This window comes from Solea solea, chromosome 12, assembly GCF_958295425.1.
Source record: "Solea solea chromosome 12, fSolSol10.1, whole genome shotgun sequence".
Classification (NCBI taxonomy): Eukaryota; Metazoa; Chordata; class Actinopteri; order Pleuronectiformes; family Soleidae; genus Solea; species Solea solea.
In genome coordinates this window covers 19,252,566-19,273,518 of record NC_081145.1, presented here as the reverse complement: position 1 = coordinate 19,273,518, position 20,953 = coordinate 19,252,566, and the positions used below count along the sequence as shown (strand labels likewise).

Here is a 20,953-nt window from a genome sequence, read left to right as displayed (position 1 = left end):
ACGGGATACATGACTGTTGTACTCAAAGGAAGAGGAGATGAGAAAATTGTAAATCACAAACAGCTGATTTTGATTTGAAACTGTGATATATTATTAGCCCAACTGAAATGGTTATATGGTTACATCAAGGCATTTAAATGTATGAAAAAGTTGCTTCATCAATTAAAAATAAGTTAAGAGATAAAACAATACTACTTTGCACAGAAAATTGTCTTGCATTCATATCATTCAGACAAACATAAACAGTAGACAAAGTCAGAGCCAAAACATTCTGCTTTTAGTCTATAAAATGCATTAACATTCAAAATATAAGTTCCTTGTCACAAAAAAAAAATGTCACAAAAATGTTTAAAAGCTTTCTCAGTTAATCACATGCTGGTTCCATTACATAATACACAGGATTCACAAAGATTATTTCAATGTTTGTTGAGTCAATGAAATGTAAAATAATAATACTAATACTAATAATGATAATTACAATAAACTTCATTAACTTTAGTATAGTCAAAATATTTGTTATTATAATCCCAGTAAATCCTTTTTAAAGTTATTATTCCGAATTGTAGAGTGAGGTTTAACCCGTTATCCACATGCAAATGAGGTCTCTGTTATTTACTAATGTCATTACTGTAATATTATACTGTTGCTTTCTGGGAAGTAGGAAGTACCCTGCCGCACCGCTGTTTTGTCATGTTACCTTTGCTTGCTGTCGGATTTTACGATAATCTGAGAATGAGTTCAACAAAGACAGAAGTGGACTGTCAGACAGAGAGCACAAACCTTTTTTTAACATGAACATGATTTATATATAGTAAAACTAACCATCCCTACGTAGTATTTGCCACCAATATCTCTTAATGAGTAAGGTGAAATGTCCTTATTCATGTTGTTACTTGGTTTACACGACGATTGTTTCCATACGTCGAGTTTTATAGGAGCACCTGAATGCACCATGAGTGTGTGTGTGAGTGTTTTCGCTCGGCAGTGAGTTTACGGCAGACGCTGGTGGGTTTGTGGTTCAGACTCGGATCTGAAGTCTTCGTGGATCAGACCAGAACACGAACTGACAGCCAGAAACGCAATGGTAGGACCTGACACCCCTCTTTACACCGTCATTTATAGAAACTCCGTGTCGCGTTTGGTGGGTTTTCTGAAATCTAGATTGTTTTACAGTTTTACCTGAGTAACAAAAGATAAGAGGAAGTAAAACAGTTTTTTTCCTCCTTTCTTTTCTTTTAATAATTTAAGCTAACTAAACAGGTTAGCACGTGTTGTGCTCTGTCCTTTTATATCATGTTCTACTTTTTACTGTGAGGAATATTTGTTTGAAATGGCGTTTTCTGAACTCAGGAAGTTGTTGAATGTTGTTTAATTGTGTGTTTTCCAGCTCTGAATGAACAATCTCTCGGCTCTAAAAGGAGAAGGTGACTGAAACCACTGCTCTCTCCTCAAAGTCAAACAACAAGGTGGGTAAATCAGTTTATTGTCGGGATTAGGGAACTACAAACGATATTATCGTGCATCGAAACAACAACAATAAAAGCCCCCACAATACGTTTATCAAGGTGGGTTTTATTGCCGGTTAGTCCATCAATATACAGTAGTGAATCTAATCTAAAATAGCTAAAGAAAAGTGAAAATTATGTGACTAGTAATATGACACTTTGACCTCAATAGAAAATGTCTTGAGGTCAAGGAAAAGTGGTTAGGAAAGGATACAGGATGTAACTTGTGAGAGGGAATGATTATGAACAGAAGGCATTACTTTCAAGTCAAGGATTTAGGCAACTTTTACCATTTTTCACTTCTGAAATGACACATTTATAGTGCTGCTGTGTGAATAACATTTGTGAGCACCACACTTGGATAGGTTACATGTTTTCCTATCTCTGTCTGTGCACAGCAGCTCCTCTCCCATATCTCAATGTTTCTGTTGCGATTATGGAACATTATACGATATTATTGTGCATCACAACAATAAAAAAAAGCCCCCACCATAAGTTAAGCATGATGAGTTTTAATGCTGGTTAGCTCATCAATATAATAGTAATGAGTCTAATCTGAATTATCCAAAAAAAACTGTTACTAGTAATATGACACTTTGGCCTCAAAGTAAAATGTCTTGTGGTCAAGGAAAAGTGGTTAGGACAGGATTTAGAACATCATTTATGAGAGGGATGGATTACGAACGGAAGGCATTACTTTAAAAATCCAGGATTTTGACAACTATTACTATTTTTCTCTGTAATTACATATTTATAGTCACAGTGCTGTGTGACTAACATTTGTGAGCACCAGACAATGGAACCATCAACAACATTATCATGCATTGCAACAACAAAAAAGCCCCCACAATAAGTTACTCATGGAGAGTTTTAATGGCTCTTCAAGATACGGTAACGAGTCCAATCTGAAGTAACCAAAATTTTTAATTACATTAAGAGTAATATGACACTTATGTGACCTTAATGGAAAATGTCTTGAGGTCAAGGAAAAGTGGTTAGGAAAGGATTTAGGAGAGAAATGGATTACAGGCAGAAGGAATTACTTTAAGAATCTATTCCTATTTTTTTCCTCCTCTGTAATTATACATTTATAGTCACAGTGCTGTGTAAATAACATTTATGAGCACCAGACTTGGGTAGGTTACATGTTGTTTTCCTATCTCATTATGTGCACAGCAGCTTCTCTCCCATATCTACGATGTCGACCATCGAGGGTGGCGACATGCCATCCTTCAGCTCGGAGCTGCCAGCCATGCTCGACGGTATGAAGCTGGCTGCGGTGGCAACAGTCCTGTACATCATCGTGCGCTGTCTAAACCTGAAGAGTACCACGGCTCCACCAGAGGTTGTTTACCAGGACACACCACTGAGCCACTACCTCTTCAAATCCTGCCCGATGCTGACTAAAGAGTGAGTGTCTCATAATGTGTGGTTTAAAGACTCATAATGTAACTGAAAGAGTGATGACTCTAGTTTAACTGGGAACCTCAGTCTTTATCACATCACAGTCACATCTTTTTTTAGTATTATCTTAATTTCTCACTGTTTAGAATCTTTACAGTTGACTTTGGCTTAACAGTGAAATACTTCCAAGGTGAACTAACGTGGTTGAATTTTTCATTTGTTTGAGTAATGACTAAATCATTTTAAACTGAACTGGTCGAGACATGACATCAATAACTCATACTAGACCAGATGACTCAGACATGATCCTGGTTGAGACATAATTTTAGAGCATTGGACTGGGATTCAAGTTTAAGCCTTGAGCATGTGTGACTCATCTTGGATTTCATTTCACATCACTGAATTTGTTTTCTTAGCAGGGGAATGAAGAACATTAACAGCTTTGCGCCTGTTGCACTGTTTTCTGCAGAGTTTTTTTTTCGTTTGTGCCAAATAGAGCTTCAACGATCGGTTGATTGATTAGTCAATTGAACAAAATTAATTTTGATCATCAATTAGTAAAGGTAAAATCTCATTAAATATAAGAAGTCCCTACTTTTGGTTATAATCTGACATGCATATTTTATTTTAAGTTTTAGTTTAGTTTACATTGTATTGACAAAAAGATTAATCATAAAAAATGCACCTCTCATCCTACAAAGCAGTAATAAAAAGCATAATGCTTATCCTTTGCAGACCTTCCTTGATTACTCAGAATGCATCTGGACCACTGAATGTTCCTACAATGATTCTAGTCCCATCTTGAGTTTTCCTCATTTTCAAACTTCAGAACGAGCAGTCACCGACTTAGATCACATCTTTTGAGACCATTTTTCAGACTCTACACTGAGCCATAATATTTATTAATATTCCCCAAGACCAGTAACAAGACAAGTTTTCCCCACAAGTCTCTGCTCTGAAAATTAAAATTTCTTTTTCATAAAAGCGTAACTAAACTCCCTGATCTGTGGCTAACTCTACCCAAGGCCTGATTTAGAAAAATGCTTAGAAGTAGGCAGCTGTGAGTGAGATGGGAAGAGAAGGAGTGAGGGAGCACCGCAGGGGGGCATGGCCGTCTTTGATGTGCGCCGTTAGCTGTCATTCATAGCCATTTTGAATGTGATAGCGGTCTTTCCCATAAAATTAGCTATGAGTGACTGCACCTGTTGCAAATGAAAGGTCATTCGAAGACCCCCCCGTCTCCTCCTGTCTGCGAAGACTACAGAGCTCCACCAGTTTGAGCCGATAGCTCTGGCAGGTAGTGCTGAGTGGACGTACAAGTGGAGGAAAGGATGGCGGATGTTTCTGAATGGTAGTCTGGCAATCTGCTCAATTAATCTAGTCTCTACTTTCCACAACACCCTCTGTCCACTCTGCTCTCGATGCTCCTCAAATTTGAATGAGCATACGAGTGATGAAAGAGCTGGGTATGCCAGGCCAATAGGAACACTCAAATGCAATCGTACACAGTTTTAACACAATATACATTATTCATACTGTATACTCTGTTAAGCGTTGGACCTGGAGGGTTTGGGCGTTTAGTCATGCTTGTGAACTTGCATGGGCATAAGGTGCATGGTCAGAGTTAAAATCCATTTTAGTTGGCAGCTCTGGTTGTTTAAATAAGTGACATTGCCTGTGGCTTGAGTGGCTGTCTGTGGGCTTATGATCTTCTGTGCTGAAACATCTTCAGGGCATAATTTACAGCTGCTGTGTTATATAACATGGAGTTTGTCCTCCTCAGATACATTCCTCCATTGCTGTGGGGGAAGAGTGGTCATCTCCAGACGGCCCTGTATGGCAAGATGGGACGTGTCAACACTCCAACACCATATGGTGTACGCAAATTCCTCCCTATGCAGGATGGTGCCACAGCAACCTTTGACCTCTTTGAAGCCCTTGGAGACCACAGCTCAGGAGGTGAGTAAATACTAATAGAGTTCTGATCAAGTGAGACTTAATGCATGTTTTTGATTTAGTCACACAACTGCTTATTTTTCTGATGACGACATCAAATCTTCAATATATTTTGGTGAAGCAACATTTTTGTGTGCGATCATGAGAACATCAGCCTGAAGTAATCAGCAGCTCATGCTAGAGTATGCACAAGAAGAAAGACCACTATTGATTCCATCATGGGAAAAATGCCAATCATATTATCAGTGAGTTAAATCAACACACAACGTCCAATTTTACACCCACACGACTCCACTTTGTGTGTTTGCTCTCTGTGTTATCTGTCAGATGACATTACCATGGTAATCTGCCCTGGGATTGGTAACCATAGCGAGAAGAACTACATTCGGACCTTTGTGGATTACTCCCAGCGGCAGGGTTACCGCTGTGCTGTCCTCAACCACCTGGGAGCCCTGCCCGACCTGGAGCTCACATCCCCACGCATGTTCACCTATGGTAAAAGAGGAACAACACATGAACATGAAACATGAACATGACCAGTCTAAACCAGTGATTCCCAAAGACAGGGTCGGGACCCTCAGATGGTTCGCAGGAGATGTTTTTTGGGGGTCCCAAAACAAATATGCATACTTTTCTCAACCTTTTAGTCAAGATTTGAGTGTATATGTTTAATAAGATGCATACAATTCAGTAATTCACATATCAATCATATCTTGGAAATTATTGAACACTTCAAAATGATATTAGGTGTTACACATATGGCTGCTACATGTAGTAAAATTGGGTCCCCAAGTAGAAAGCTTGGGAAACACCGGTCTAAACCATAGAAGGAAATTACCATAACTTCTGTAACCAAAATCAAAAGTTGCCTTAGAGATAAATGCATTCATATCAGTCTAATCCTCAGCAAAGCATCCTACATCTTTTTGGGAAGGTAAACTACAATATTTGGCAGCAATTACAGGATAATACAGTTGTGTGTGTTGTTTGAGTTTAGCTGGAAAAAAAAAAACTTATCAACAAATGTGGAATGATTAACTTAAAAAAGGCAAGATAACATAACACAATACACCAATAGAAAGGAGTCAGGAGCACAGGAACTCTCTGGAAAACGTTCTCTTAGGTGTAGAGAAATAACTTTGGGGAAGGAAGTGGCAGTGGAAAAATGAAAGTTTTCCCACAGGTTTTGAGTGTCTGTCTTTCATCTAGGTTGTACCTGGGAGTTTGCGGCCATGGTGGGTTTCATCAAACGGACCTTTCCTCAAACACATCTGGTGGTTGTGGGCTTCAGTCTGGGGGGGAATCTTGTCTGCAAGTTCCTGGGCGAGAATCAATCGAACCAGGAGCGCGTGCTGTGCTGCATCAGCGTCTGTCAGGGCTACAACGCCCTCAGGTGAGTAAATAAACTGTATATGTAAAATACAGTATGTTAAAAGTGGTTGCGTGTGTTGGTTTCAGTGTGTTCATTTAAGTATTTGTGTGTTTAGGGCTCAAGAAACATTCTTCCAGTGGGACCAGTGTCGGAGACTCTACAACTTTGTGTTGGCGGGCAACATGAAGAAGCTCATCCTGTCACACAGGTGGAGACACACTGCTACTGTACTGTATGTGTATGTGTGTTCTTATTTGAGTATCTCTGTAAGGACCAAAAAACGTACAAACCATAGGGACCAAGGACATTTTGGGAAAGTGAGGCCAATTTTGGGAAAGTGAGGCCAATTTTGGCTGGCCCTCACTTTCTGTCACACCTTGAAGGGCTCTTTGAGGAGTAAGACTTGGACAGTGCAGCTTTGATGCTGTGCAAACTTGCAAAAATGTATGTGTGTTTTTACTGCTGTGTTAAACATCAAAGCTGCACTTATATTTTGAACTAAAAGCAAGGCAAATGCTAAATCAAAAGGGCAGAAAAGGTTACACGCAAGCACTGGGAAAACACATAGAAAAATATGCTAGAAGGCTACATTGAGGTAAGACGATCTGGCAAAAGAACAAAGGAAAAGAGGTGAGTATATACAGTGGGGAGGAAAGACAACCAGACACAGGGGAAGCACAATAGGGCACAGCAGAGAAAGAGAAATACTGGGGATTCGGGAAGTGACCTGAAACCAGAGAGGTGAGTAACAAAGTGTCACAATAAAACCGAAAATGACAAGATGATGAAACTTCAATAATGCTAGGAAATCAAAATAAGACCACAATAGCAGGAGCTGGATGTGACCGGTCGTTGCTTGTTCTCACAGGCATGTGCAGCGCTAATGTCTGTTAATACACACACCCCGCTAATGTGAGAGAACCTGTTCAGGAACATCAGCATTTCCAAATAAGCTATTATTACTTCTGTCATCAGCTGTTGTCACTGCACATGATATACAGTAGCTGCAACATATATGTATATATATATATATATATACTGTAGTTCTTCATGTGCTGTTAAACTGAGATACACACATTAAATGGCCGAAGCAGTTAAATCATGAAGACTGGAATCATGCAGACTATAGTGCAGACATATCTGACATCTCAGCTTCAGAAGAGCTGATATGACAGGAGCGCACTCATGGTGCCACCAGCAAACCAGCCCTGAGCAGACAATCGTGATTGTACTGATTATAAAAGAAGGATTATCATCTGCAATTATGTTGCAATATTGAGTTTGACTCTGTCGGGCTCGACAAGATGTCTACAGTATTGTAATTAACGTGACAGCCCTAGTTAGTGTAAGATCCATCTGGTAAATACTGGTAAATACGTATATTATGAAAAGACAAAATTACCATAAGCTTTTCTTTGTAAAAGAAAGTGGAGTGCGTGCTCCATTTACAAAAAAAAAAGAAAAAAAAGGGGTTAGACAAGTGTTAGGGATTTAGCCTCCTTGCCTTATTTTTCTAAATACCTTTCTTGTTCTGTTTAAAAGGAACAGTTTGCTGAGCCTGAGCTCCAGCAGCATTGGGGATGCAGACCTTATCAAACTGCATGCAGCCACCTCTCTGATGCAGATTGACGACAGCATCATGAGGTGAAATATTCTTGCGTTTGCATCTCAACTCAACAACTTATCTCTGTTTACGTTATCACATATTTTGTTCTGCAGAAAATTCCACGGCTACAGCTCGTTGAAGGAGTACTACGAGGAGGAGAGCTGTGTCCATTATATCCACAATGTAAGTAAAACAGAAACCTTGCGTTTGTTTTACGACAAACGTTTTACTTTTTCTAACATCGTATTACTTTTAAAGCCTACTTCTGTCCTACAAAATCCATTATTCAAAAGAGTTATTTAGTTAGCTCCAGATGAAGTAATGAGCATAAGGAGGTTATTTTTGTCTGTCTGCCTCTGATTTCAATGAAATTCTGTGGAGGGGTGTGGTTTGACCCAAGGAAGAACCCATTTAAATTGGAGGAGATTAAATTAAGGGGGTAGATACAGGAATCTTCTAGCTTTCTTTAACATTGGAGGATGGTTTGTTTTTAGTTTTTACCCCTACAACCTCTCCTCTGACTAAAAAAAAGCTACTAAATCATCTTCTACTCATAACACTCTTACCATTAACCGTGCATTAACTCAGGCATTACAAAATATTTTTGCTGTTTTTGTCCAGGTCACTGTGCCACTGCTGCTGGTAAACTCCTCAGACGACCCTCTCATCCATCAGTCACTTCTGGCTATCCCGCGCACACTCGCAGGTTTGTGGTTATTGTTGTAATTTAATTATCACCCAACATCGCTGGCATTTAGAAGTATATCAGATGTCATGTAATGGTCACTATCATATTGTGAGTAAGTGATTTTCAAGTATGTCATTTAATTGGACGCTGCGCAGTTCCACGCAGTACATTTTACAATGGCCTGAAAAGAAAAAGAAAAAACTCAGCTCATCCTTACGGCTAAATTATTACAATTTCTACATTAAAACAAAAGGTTTTGTAGACCCTAATTCAGTCAATTATATGCAATGCTTTGATAGAGCACCGAGTAGCTGTTCAGGCTACAAAAATGCTACAAAAGTACATTTTATTTACCATAAGAGAGTATTCTAAACATGCAGTTGTGCCGTGTAAGAATGTGTAAACTGTTGTTTTTGTTTGTCTGCCTCCCAGACAGCAAAACATGGTCCTCACATAAACTCAAGACTGATGCATAGTGAATAAACCCATTGTCTTGTCTCTGGAGCTGGACTCTTGAGCCAGAGACTTAAGTGTTGATAAAGACTCGGTGGAGTTGTCTACTCAACACCGCCCTGCCCAGACAGTCTTGTTGAATTTTTCAGGGCCATGTGATCTGCTTAGGCAGCTGGATTATATATATAGACCTGTGTGTGTGTGTGTGTGTGCGTGCGTGCGTGTGTTTGTGGGGGGGTTGTCTTGTTTTGCTCCTTCAGGTCACACTGCACTGACCCCCTGTGTGTAAATTACTTTGACTTAGGCCTTCATAAGTGAAATACTAAACTTGTCTGCTACGTCCAAGGAGACGTAGATACTTAAAGCTGCAGTAGCCCTTTTTGGTTGTTAATGTGTCGGTATTATCGTGGAAAAATGGTGAATCAAATTCATGATGCTAAAGAAACTGCATTACACACTGTATTTAAAACAATACAGAGAATAGCATTCACACGAGGTCCACACACATATTATGACACAACACAGTTTGAGGGCAAAATACCTGTGTACTTAATGGTCTCTATGAAAGTCACCAAACAGGAAAAAGCTGTCTGTTGTTTTTCGTGTTCACTTGTTTTGTTTGGAATGCCTCACAGCTCTTCATTTGCAGATCCCAATGACCTCAGTCCCACTAGGAGAGAGTTTATTACCTTATGATCAGTAATGTCATATTTAGCCTTGAAACAAAGGGTGGACTCTAAATGACATTTGAGTGCAGAAGCATGGAAGTGCAAATCTGTTGATGATGGATGATACATTTTAAAGTTTACATTATCATAACACTAGTTAGTATGTTTCCAGACATTTACACATTCCTGTAGCACACCCGAAACCCGTTCATTTGAATTGAAAGGCCTTCTTATTTCGAATAATATTACAGTAGACATTAAGGGTGTATTTTTGGCTATCTCACACACATTTATTCTTGGAGGAGATTTGACAGTAATGTGTTGGTTTTACTGGATTGAGGGAAGAAACCTTTTATGGGTGCAAACGTTGACAAAACAGTAGGTAGGAGAGCGTGTGAAGGTGGTGTAGAATAACAGAAAGGGAAAGGAAGATAGCTTAACTCTGTGCAGAAAACCTAAACATCTTGACCTCAACTTCAGCCACTGAGCCTTTTTACTGATAACGCCTCACAAGTTGAATTATTTACCCATTACGCCAACAGGATTAGGATTGAATTACCAAATGGACTAGAGATGCTGATGGAGAAAAGTGAAGTAACACAACTGCCAACATTCACCCTCACAATAACCTGTGAGGACTGAGATCTGTGACATGGTCATACATACCGTATGTGAGGCCTTCCGAGTCCTGTAGGCACAATCTGTGAGTCAACATTACTGCAGACTTTGCCAAAGGGAATTACCCAAGAGTTCAATGCATGTAAATAAACAAACAAACAGCAATGTAACTATAAAAAAACAAGCATAGAATGAGAAAAATATGTGCCAAGTTTAATAATTAACTATTTCTGTTTCTTAGCATTAATTTCCTCGTCGTCTGCTTCATGTTAGGCAGAAATGTGCCATTTGTGCAAGGCACATTCATCTTCTGACTGTTCTAGCTATTAATGTTTGTAAAACTTGAGACAGCGGTCACTATTTTTTATTTTATCAATCAGATCATCTAAAAGATGCAAAACTGTAACCACGATAACATTACGCCATACACACTGCAGTGTATGAGGTTGTTGTTTTTGTTTGGAGCATGTCGGTGAGGTCATAATTTACACCCAGGTAACACAGGAGTGAAAAAACACCACAGGGTAGAACAATCACTAGCAATGGGAATTGTGCTAATCACCTGTTTCAGCGCCTGGGGTTTTAAAGATCCCAGGTGGACCTACTAATGTCAGCCTTAATTTTTACACACTGGACCTTTAATATCCATGCATCAAACATGAGATTAATTGACTTTGCAGCTGCTCCAAAAAATGCCAATACTTCTTTTTCCCCCCGCATACAGACACTGTACACGTCATAAGTTTCAAAGGATGAAAATACACACAAATCTTACCTCTCCCTCTGTTTCTTGTCCTCTCCAGTGAAGATGCCCAATGTGATATTCACCCTGACCCAACATGGAGGTCACCTGGGCTTCTTCGAGGGGGCTGTGCTGTTCCCTCAACCCCTCACCTGGATGGACAAGTTCATAGTCGAGTACACCAACGCCATCTGCCACTGGGAGAAGAACAAGCCAATGTGTCAGAGGAGCAGCGGCCACCAGGACATGAACTCGTGCCCACAGTGTACAAGGGTAACACACACTGTGCCTACAGTACACACCCGGAGAGAAGAACAATAGAGCAAAACCTTAAAACACGCACAAATATATACCCTTTGAATTTGCTATGCTTTGGTACTAATGGCCGTACAATGAAAGGAAGTCATTCTGGGAAATGTATGGAACCACTAGATGGATTAGACAAAGGAAGGTGAGGGAAGGGGTCGAAAATGACAACTTACAGTTATAATTAACATGTGAGTGTGACGTGACATCCTGCTGAGATGTTCTTCTCACCTCAGTTTACCCTCTGCTGGCTCGTAGAAGTTGTTGCCTCTTACATCCAAACAGCCGGATGAAGTCGTTCACATGGAGGGGTTCTTCACAGAGTCTGTGATCTTTGACCTCTGTGTTGAGAGAAGAACATTAATATTGGGGAAAAAAATCAAATATTGCTTAAACTAATACTTAACTTACATAAAATTGAGAAAACTTGATAATTTACCGGTTTAAAGCCTTAAAATCTTAATAATATTAATATATAAATTAACGTGATTTGTAATCGGATTATGGTTTTCTAATTCTAGATTAAAAAATTTGTTTTTAACTTGCTTGAGTTAACAACCAGATGAAGTGCCTTGCTATAAATGTGAGTCTGCAACAGATTTAAGTTTTAGCTCGTCTGGAATAATTGAACTGCTCGTGACGAGCTGCAGCAGCTCCTCAGGATACATTGTTTACAATGGTGAATTCCAGCTGTGTAAGACTCAGACTCAACATCACATCTGCTGTGTTCTAACTTGTGTTTGTGAGTCTCTTAAACTTAATTATAAATGTTCGCTGATATGAAATCGTTTGTTTCTACTGAAAGTATTTTAATTACGGCAAATGACTTGATTTGTTTGTTATGTTCTGAGGGTTATTTTGACACCCCTGGTTTTCACGTTGCATTTCCGTTGTGTTCACCGGATCACCAGCCTCCATTCTTGCTGCTGACCTTCAAAATAAAAGCCTCAGGTCAGGTCAAGGGGTTTATGAAGCGGTTTAAAAGTTACAAGAACAAATGTTGTTGCTTTTTAAAAAACCTTTCCATTGAAAATATGGGCACTTTACACAAATTAGCCTTAACATTACTGTCTCAACTCAAAACAGTACTTTACACCAGCAAAGTACTACCAGTGACCTCCTGCCATAGGATGGTTGAAAGAAATGTCCTAAAAGCTGCTGCTTTATATGGATTATTACCACACAAACATTTTTACTCAACACATCCACAAACAAGAGCAAGAGATTTGTCTTCAAATACTCTAGCCAGAGGTACAGGTAGTACGACATAAAGGAAAGATGAGACTAGTATAGCTGGGATGTAAACAGTTTAGTGCAGGGGTCTCAAACTCAAATGACCCGAGCATCTCGTCAAGTCAAAATCAAACTATTCAATAGGGGTGGGCGATATGAGCTTAAAATTATAAAACAATATTCCCTCATCATATTGCAATAAAAATATTTGTGACCATAGTTAACAGAATTTCAAAATAAAAAGCACAACGACATACAATACAAACATATTTATGTTGCAAAATTAATCTATTAATAAAAAAAACATACATAAATAACTCATTGTAACTTGACATCGTTTTGGGGGCCACATGAAAATGACTGCAGGGCAGCATGTGGCCCGCGTGCCGCGAGTTTGAGACCTCTGGTTTAGTGTATAAAAATGAGAAACCACTCTCAGTGAATGCACTCACCAAGCATGTGGACCAAAGCACTTTTCACTTTATAAAAATTGGCAGCTCAGTTTGGTTATTATTATTTTTATCATTATTTTTTTTAATGTTTCTGATGCATTTTATCCACAGAGCACAGACACATAATCTTACCGTAGCAGCATGTGCTAGTAAAGGGAGACGGCTGTAAACACCATGGAGTGAAACTAAAAACACAAATAAGCACCCACAAAAGTCAATTCTACTGCTCACTAACCTGGTTCGACAGGATAAATACTTGTCGCTCCCTGTGCAGCCGGTGTTACACACACACAAATGCTTCCTCTGTCAGATCTGATAGTCTTGCTTGACAGAGCGTGTTTTCAGATGAAGGACGCAGCATACAAATAATGAACATTGTTTCTGTTAAGGAAGACCAAACAGAGACAGAACACATTTTTTTTTTTAAATCATCAGAAGTTACGCACTGCAGCTTTAAATAAAGATGAATTGCTTATTATCATGAAGCCGCTTACTGCTGCACGCAACATGGGTTATTATTATATACAATTGAACCTTTTTCCTTTCATGCACTGCTTTAAGACGTGCACTGAAGTCAGGACATTTTTTTTAAATTGTCTGCAAAATGCAAACATTTCCTGCTACTTCTCTATAATCTCTGAAAAAATGAATTGCGAGTGAGGAGCGAATTACCTATTACAGAAACACTTCTGTTGTTGTGAATGCATCTGACTCAGACAATCAATTGATGTGCCCTCTTATTCATGTAACTCTGGGAAGTTTTTATCCCAATTTTAATTTCTTTTACCCAGGTTCATGTCTTAAAACAGCTTTGAAAACACAGAAAACTACCACACAGAATTGACCTTGGTGTCTTATGATGCAGTACTGAGCAGATTTGTCCTGCTGGAATTCTTTTCTTTTTCGTTTCTTGTGGTATATTGTGACCTTTGTAACTCTGACAAGTGCCTACAGTGTGTTTGTTACTGAACCGTATCCGACTGTCAACAGCACCACTGCTCAACCTGAATGTGCAATAATGTCCTGACCGACTGCTTTGTTTGCACTTTACTCTGTCCAGCTCTGTTATACTGTATGACAAATGAATTTGCTTGGGCGTATGGGTGTAACATTTATGATATAATCACGGTGTGTTGTCCTGTCATGTGGTCTCCAGCCTTGAATGATAGTCAAATATTGAAATCACCTGAATAAATATGTTTTCACATTTGTTTATTTTAAACTGGTCTGTTTTTTTTTTTCTCTCCTTCCTTTATATGTAGATGAATACAGAAATGTCATATTTTATTTATATACAGTTTATTGTACATTTAGCAACATTCTTATTCGTGTACCAGGTAACACAAAGGGTTAAAACATAATAATACTCCAATTGAAGAAGAGCCTAAAATTTATGAGAGACACAGGCACTTGTTGGAATATCAGCCTTGTACTTCCAAGTAGAGACGGGGAAGAGTTGAAATCTGGGGCCTGCCAGTGTTACAACAACAAAACGTGTGGATGAGCTACTACAGTCCAAACAAAGCACACAAAACACGACAAGAGACAGAACCACTCAGGATGTTGTTGAAAGCCTCTGACAACAGCTGTTCATTCATGGACCATGTGACCATCAATCGTGCTGCTGCGCTTTCACCCGTGAAACTTGCCCTTTTAGACTAAGTCTGACGGCCATTTTCCTTCCATTTACAAAAGTCCATCTTTGTGGGGGTTTTGTAAACCAAAAGAGTTACGAGCATGTGCTGTTTTGGAAGCTCGAAAATCTCTTGATCTGAAAAAAAATGGCATTACAGTGTGTAAATATGGCATCTAAAGTTTGTAATATAATGTATGTTCACTTTTTCTGTTTTGTGTAGAGAACTGGCAACACTAGAAATGAGGAACCATAAAATGAGTTCAGTCAAGAGTCAGTGCAAACAATGGCTGTAGAGTTAAATAATGACCAAAGGGCAAGTGGAAGCAAAGACGTCCATGTTCCTGTTTGCTTGTGCTTTGTCTGGGCCTCAGGTAAAACTATGTCGCTTGAATGTCTCACACACTCATTCAAAACTGTTTTGTTCTACAGCCACACAACTAGGTTTGAGTCTCCACAGTCTATGGGGTTTGCAGTGTATATATATATATATATATAACGAAAATGATGATGAGGATGAGGATGGCGATAGTGGAGCAGGATGTTTAGTCAAACAGCTTGGCTGCTGTGGCCTTGCCGTCATACTTGGCACCTTTCCCATCAAACTCAGCTGGGAGGATGTCGGCGTCAAACTCCTTGTAGTAGTTTTCTAGCTCGTCTCCATGGACGAACACCTGGGGCAAAGAAGAGCAGCTCATTTGAGAGCGTGTATGCAGTTTGTAAATAAACAGTCGGTATCTGTAGTCACAATTTCTCAGTAGCAATTTTGTGATTATTAGATTTGGCAGTTTGCAGTGTGTGAAACTCCACACAAAATAATAATATGAAATGTTTTTACTGCAAATAAAATGTTAGATTATTATTTTCATCGCAGCGTCATCATCACTGAAGCCGCTTTGTGAGACTCACTCGCTCCAGCAGTTTGCCCTTCATGAGAGGTTTGACCACGTTGTAAGTGGTGGTGAAATACCAGGGCTGGTGGATGAAGTGCACAGCTTTGAAACGAGCAGGGAATGAATCCTGGTGACAAAACAGTAACAAAAGACCGGTGGTTTATTCAGTGAGGTGGAGCTACTGCAGAAAGTAGAAAGTCAAGTGCAATACAACCTTGTGTGAATATACCGATAAACAAACTGTGACCAGACACAAAGACATAATCTACACACTGTCAAGGAACAGAGTTTAACCAGAGTATGAATAGTGAAAAACCTCGTGCAAATTTGGCCATTTCGATCTACTATATTCATATGTATACCACCATTTAGTGTTTGGAAAATCCCACCTGCAACATGTCCACCATCTTTTTCAGCTCAGTGGGTTTGATTCCTGACGCCTGCTGCATGGTGAAGCCCTTAAAGTTCTCAATGATGCAGAACCCATTGATCTGAGTCTCTTCATTCTCCAGCAGCTTCTCCAGGATCACACAGTAGGCACGCAGGATCTAAAATCACACACACAGACATGTAGTTAAATGTTATAAACTGTGCACAAATATCCTTGTTGTTGTGCATAAACCTGTAAATAATCCAACCAAAGTTATAAAAGTTACTGTCCTTCAACTCTATTGATCCTAGTCCAACAAAATACAAAAAAAAAAATGGTTGTTTGTAAAAATCCTCGGACATTGTGAGTTGTGATCACCCGCCGTCATCTCTTACCTCATCAAACGTGATCTCCTCGTAATCCCAGTTCTCGATGTTGAAGAGCAGAACCACACGGCCATACTTGTCTCTGCTCTGCAGGATACCGGGGTAGCCGGCCTCGATGGTGCTGCGAACGGCCTCTGGAGTCAGATTCTCAAACAGCTCGGGGTAATCCTTCCTGAAACGCACATAGCCTACAGAGAGACACAGAAGACACACGAGTGACTTAACCTTTCTTTTTTTATTATTGAAAATATCCAAATGTATTGATCCATAATTCAAAATCCAAATGTCAACATCAACTCTAAACAACAGTAACATGACATGAAAAATCTCACAGCAGATTTTGACCAAAAGATTAACATGCACAAGTAAACTAGAAATATTAAAGGTGCAGTGTGTAGGAATTAGTGACAACTAATGATGCAATAGGGGACTACTCCCCCCCACCCCAACCCTCCCTTACCTAAGTGCGCCAGGGAACTACAATAGCCATTCTACCTCATGCTATCATATTCATACCTTTGCATACTCTGGCTATTATAACAGTCTGTTTGGACTGATGTAGAAACATAGCAGTGAAAAATGGCTGCCTCTGTGGAACAAGGCCCTTGCCTAAAGTACATACAAGTCTATGAAAATCAAATGAATATTATACACTATATATACTGTATGTATATTCAATTTCTTCCAATAAACTCTCCTAATTGTTACACACTGGATTGGTAAACTGATGCAGGTTCATATTTTCTCATTTAAAACGCCTCTGTATACAGTTTATTGTCCTGATTTACCTTTCATCAGCTCAAAAGCTCTGGGCACGTCGTACTTCCTGGCACGGATGAAGCGAACCAGCAAACTGTCTGGTTTCTCCCCAAAGGTGTCCTGCACCCCTTTGGCCAAATCATCCCCAGCATCTGCCTTTTCCTTTATTATTCCTCTCAGTTCCTTCACCGCAGCCACCCGCTTCTCATCCGTCTCATTCAGCTCGTCCTTGGCCTGTAGAGAGCGCCAGAGCACACATTTAGCTCACACTCTGGTTTTACACAGCTAATGACGTCGCAACCAAAACACATTCTCTGCTACCTTCTGCGTGGTGTGGTCTGGCAGACTGGCACAGGGTCCAAACACTGGCCCGTGGTCCTTGACAGTGAGACGTTCCAGCTTTGCTCGGAGAGCCTGCTCCTCCTCCGACACCATGCGATAAGTTCCACTCTGAGGAGAGACGATCCAGATGGCATCAACACTTTTACGCCAAATTATAAATATTGTATAAAGTTTGCTGTATTTTAGGGTTAGGGTCATACATGTTACAAGTCTGTGAAAAATAAAGACATCATAACCCCTCTTTTCTCAAATCTAAGCACCCATATGAGAAATATTCTGAGTTAAAAACAGACCCAGTGAGTAAATCCGTTTAAAAAGCAGCAGTGACTGACACAGTGAGGATAATTGTTCTTTCCACAACTCACTGTGGACTGAAAGTGAACAGTATCTGATGTAGAACTTGGCGTTTTTACAATGGACATTTAATCATAGCAGGAAAAGCATGGGTGGTATTAATAATAAATGAATACCTTTCACTCAGTTTAGTGACATGGGTGTCTGATACAAACAACAAAGGAGCGATGCATCATTAATGTCATACGTCTTTCCTTTTCCAGTCATGTCCTCCTTCTTCGTGCATTCATTTTTGACTTTTTCTTTCTTGCTCTTGACTGAGCTTAAAACCTAAATGCCTCACTGCGTCGGAACCATTCCCTCACAATACCAGGTCATGCCGGGTGAAGGCGACATGCTGTGCATGTCCTCCACTGTTATAGGATGACCGCAATGAATGAATAGGCCTAAGTGTTTGGATAATCTCCTTCACATGAGTCTGGTAAAGCCTGTAAACACACTGGACCTGAAACAATGAGCTTTGGTCTTGTGAAATGTTGAGCTGCAGCTGAGTCCACGTACAGTAAGACGAAAAGGAGTTTGTCCAGAGGAACGCTTGGAACGTGAGGATTACTAAAAGCAGGCCTCTTCCCCACCCACCGCCAATTTAAGCCAATGTATGCACTTTTCCATGAGTGGTACACCTTGTACTTTTTCCAAAGAATAAACAAACAAACAAACAAAATCTGCAGAGAAGTTTGTTGAAAGTGCTGGTACTTACGACGACAGCCATGTTTTGTGCTCTTTAGGTCAGCTTTGCACTGTGTGGAAGACAAAAGAAACCGAGAAGTTATGACCCACATGAATCTCAGTAAAATGGGAAAATCACAATTGGAGCACTGTACTCCACATTAATCCCCTCCAATCCCACCCTCTCTGTCATCACAGCATACTTCTTCTGCACTATATTTAGCACTTGCCCTCTCCTGGATGATTGATCAGGAGATTTCAGGTCGTCACTCCATATTTCTATTTCTATTATTTTGCAGCTTAAATTTTAAGCGATTCGTAATCTGTCAGTTGAACTAATATACTAACATAGCGATTATCATCACTTATTCAGAATGTGTCATAGTAAACGGAAGATATTTGGTTTGGTGCTTATCGTGACATAAAATTATTATTTAGAAAACATCTCATTGAGTTTAGAGAGATTAGGAGTTACGGCCATTTTCACTACACTCAATAAAACCAAATATGAATGTCAACAATCCTCTAGATTTTAGTCTAAATTACATTATACTGAAATCCAGTGTGCCACTTTCTTCTGTGGGACATTACTCCAGAGGGAATCCTAAATATCATGTGGATCATTTTACACTTTTTTTGTTACATTTCATGTCGATGAGGATCTGATCATATTGATCATTAAATGTCAATAGTTGGAAGACATTAGAATGTGATACTCTGATCGACAATCATTGCTTTCTTATTTACAGGTTTAAAACACTGAGCATTTCTTTGAGAAAACCCATAAGCATAGTGTTAGTGCCATTGAGCAACCGTTTACAGAAATACAAGACATCACTGAACTAAATCTAGCATTCAAACACCACATATTGTCGGATAGATACAGGAGAAAAGTTGTGCTACAAATGAAAAGTGTCCCTCGCGCTGATGTAGCAGCATCTCAGTGAGGATCAGGTCTTACCTGAGGCAGAGGTGAAGTTGCTGGCACTGTTGCGGAGTCACTGAAGTCTGTGCGAAGCAGAGTGGAGGGAACCTGCGATTTGTAGCCGTGGGATTAGTGGCGTCACACCAGATTACACCCAACACCCCGTTTTTTTTTTTTTTTTTTAAATCAGCATAAAGTGCCAGAGGATGTGAAGAAGGGGGAGGACGCCGGGGGAGTGATATGATGGATTTTGACCAATGGTGAAGGTGATAACAGGGATATGTATAACAAGGGTTATGTTTTCAATGAAGTAACGTGGTGGGGTATAGACTTTAGGTAAGAAGAGATTTCCCGGGGGGGGGGGGGGGTTTGGGGTCAGAGGGATTTGATTGCATTCCAGCAAGACTTGCATGAGTGAAAAGTGACCATTGTGACGGGTGTTTGATTTCAGCCACGTGAATGCACATGGGTTAGAGGAGGAGGAGTCTATATGTTTACATGCACTTGTTTTCACATGTTTATGTCTCAACCTTTGAGGCAGTTATTGAGTGAATGTTTGATCAAAAATAATAAGTCATCACTTGAAACCATCCGGACACCTTTTAGGGCAACTATAAACAAATGAAATAATGAAACCATAACATAACTATTATTGTTACTATTGTACTAATATTTTAGATATTTGTGAGAAGAAAACGGTCCGCTCATTGCGACTGATGTTTTGAAAGCTGTTTGGTTAAATTTGCACTCATACCTCCCGAGGAACAAAATCAAATCAAGGAAGGGAAAATGAACAGATCAAAATGTCACAACATGTCTGTGCTCAAAAACATCACACTGGCAAATTCACACACTTTTAGTTGTGTGAATCTTTTCCAACTTCTTTTTGTGCCCAAAATATCTCAGGATCCATCACACCAATGGAAAACAAATCATTTCACTGTCTGGGGTAATGAGTTTTCTTGACCAGAAATACCTATTTGTGCACAATAACATGACACAACACAATCTTCACTATTTATACATGGACAAGTCTAAACCTGTAGAAAACATGGACATTAAACTACACACAATACTATGTACAAGCAAAAGTGGAGTGTACACTTGTGTATCGTGGTCAGGATTATATGTGATCAGCGACTCATGCCCTACATGTCTAATTATGAGTGAGTGAAGCTGACCAAAAATGTAAATCTCAGATTTGTGCATGAAAACAAATCTTAGCAGGTCATTTATTTACTTAGACAATTACTCTGAAAGGAAACCCTGTTAAAGCAGCTGTTCTGTGTATAGACTCTCACCTGCTGACCAGCAGCAGGTTATTGTTTCACTGTGGTGGGTTAGGAAGTTATGCATTTTGTCTCCTCTGATCCTGCGAGTCACCGCACCGACGTCACCGACACATGTTCTCCCCCTGATGCAATGATGTATGAGCGGGCAGCCGAATAGTAATCTGCTAAATCAGACCTGAGCTGCTCAAGAGAGCGATTTGAGAAACAAAATTAGACGGATTGGGGCAAACAGTGCTCACTTCTGTTCTCTCACTATAGCCTGAGCTCTAGGTCCAAGTCCAGGTGTTAGATGTGTGGGGGTTTGAGTTGACACAAGGCAAAGCAATT

The 20,953-nt window shown here is 39.7% G+C and overlaps 2 protein-coding genes across 4 annotated transcripts; one reads left to right on the top strand and one right to left on the bottom strand.

Annotated features, from left to right (window-relative positions):
* The first annotated feature begins 954 nt into the window (after positions 1-954).
* LOC131469631 (monoacylglycerol lipase ABHD2-like) lies at positions 955-14,225 on the top strand. 3 transcript variants are annotated; one of them, XM_058644814.1, is made up of 11 exons: positions 955-1,084; positions 1,388-1,466; positions 2,685-2,915; positions 4,693-4,868; positions 5,193-5,360; positions 6,075-6,258; positions 6,353-6,445; positions 7,780-7,881; positions 7,957-8,026; positions 8,465-8,549; positions 11,074-14,225. In XM_058644814.1, the coding sequence occupies exons 3-11, from the start codon at positions 2,704-2,706 to the stop codon at positions 11,331-11,333; spliced, it is 1,350 nt and encodes a 449-aa protein (XP_058500797.1). In that variant the 5' UTR covers positions 955-1,084; positions 1,388-1,466; positions 2,685-2,703; the 3' UTR covers positions 11,334-14,225. The 3 variants fall into 3 exon arrangements, with proteins under 3 accessions (XP_058500797.1, XP_058500796.1, XP_058500798.1); XM_058644813.1 differs by having other exon boundaries at positions 2,682-2,915; XM_058644815.1 differs by lacking the exon at positions 7,780-7,881 and having other exon boundaries at positions 2,682-2,915.
* On the bottom strand, positions 14,199-19,440 carry rlbp1b (retinaldehyde binding protein 1b). Its single transcript, XM_058644818.1, has 8 exons — positions 19,371-19,440; positions 18,441-18,480; positions 17,366-17,494; positions 17,074-17,278; positions 16,295-16,473; positions 15,919-16,077; positions 15,546-15,656; positions 14,199-15,310 (listed from the first exon to the last, which is right to left on the bottom strand). The coding sequence occupies exons 2-8, from the start codon at positions 18,450-18,452 to the stop codon at positions 15,182-15,184; spliced, it is 924 nt and encodes a 307-aa protein (XP_058500801.1). The 5' UTR covers positions 18,453-18,480; positions 19,371-19,440; the 3' UTR covers positions 14,199-15,181.
* Between the last annotated feature and the right edge of the window lie 1,513 nt (positions 19,441-20,953).

Bases quoted from the DNA above. Each gene is read 5' to 3' on its own strand.
- LOC131469631 (XM_058644814.1), top strand. From the start codon at position 2,704: ATGTCGACCATCGAGGGTGGCGACATGCCATCCTTCAGCTCGGAGCTG. The intron at 2,916-4,692 runs GTGAGTGTCTCA...TGTCCTCCTCAG, and splicing joins TGCCCGATGCTGACTAAAGA to ATACATTCCTCCATTGCTGT. The intron at 5,361-6,074 runs GTAAAAGAGGAA...TCTTTCATCTAG, and splicing joins CCCACGCATGTTCACCTATG to GTTGTACCTGGGAGTTTGCG.
- rlbp1b (XM_058644818.1), bottom strand. The intron at 16,078-16,294 runs GTAAGAGATGAC...GTGTGATTTTAG, and splicing joins AGGAGATCACGTTTGATGAG to ATCCTGCGTGCCTACTGTGT. The intron at 15,657-15,918 runs GTGGGATTTTCC...TTTTGTCACCAG, and splicing joins AGATGGTGGACATGTTGCAG to GATTCATTCCCTGCTCGTTT.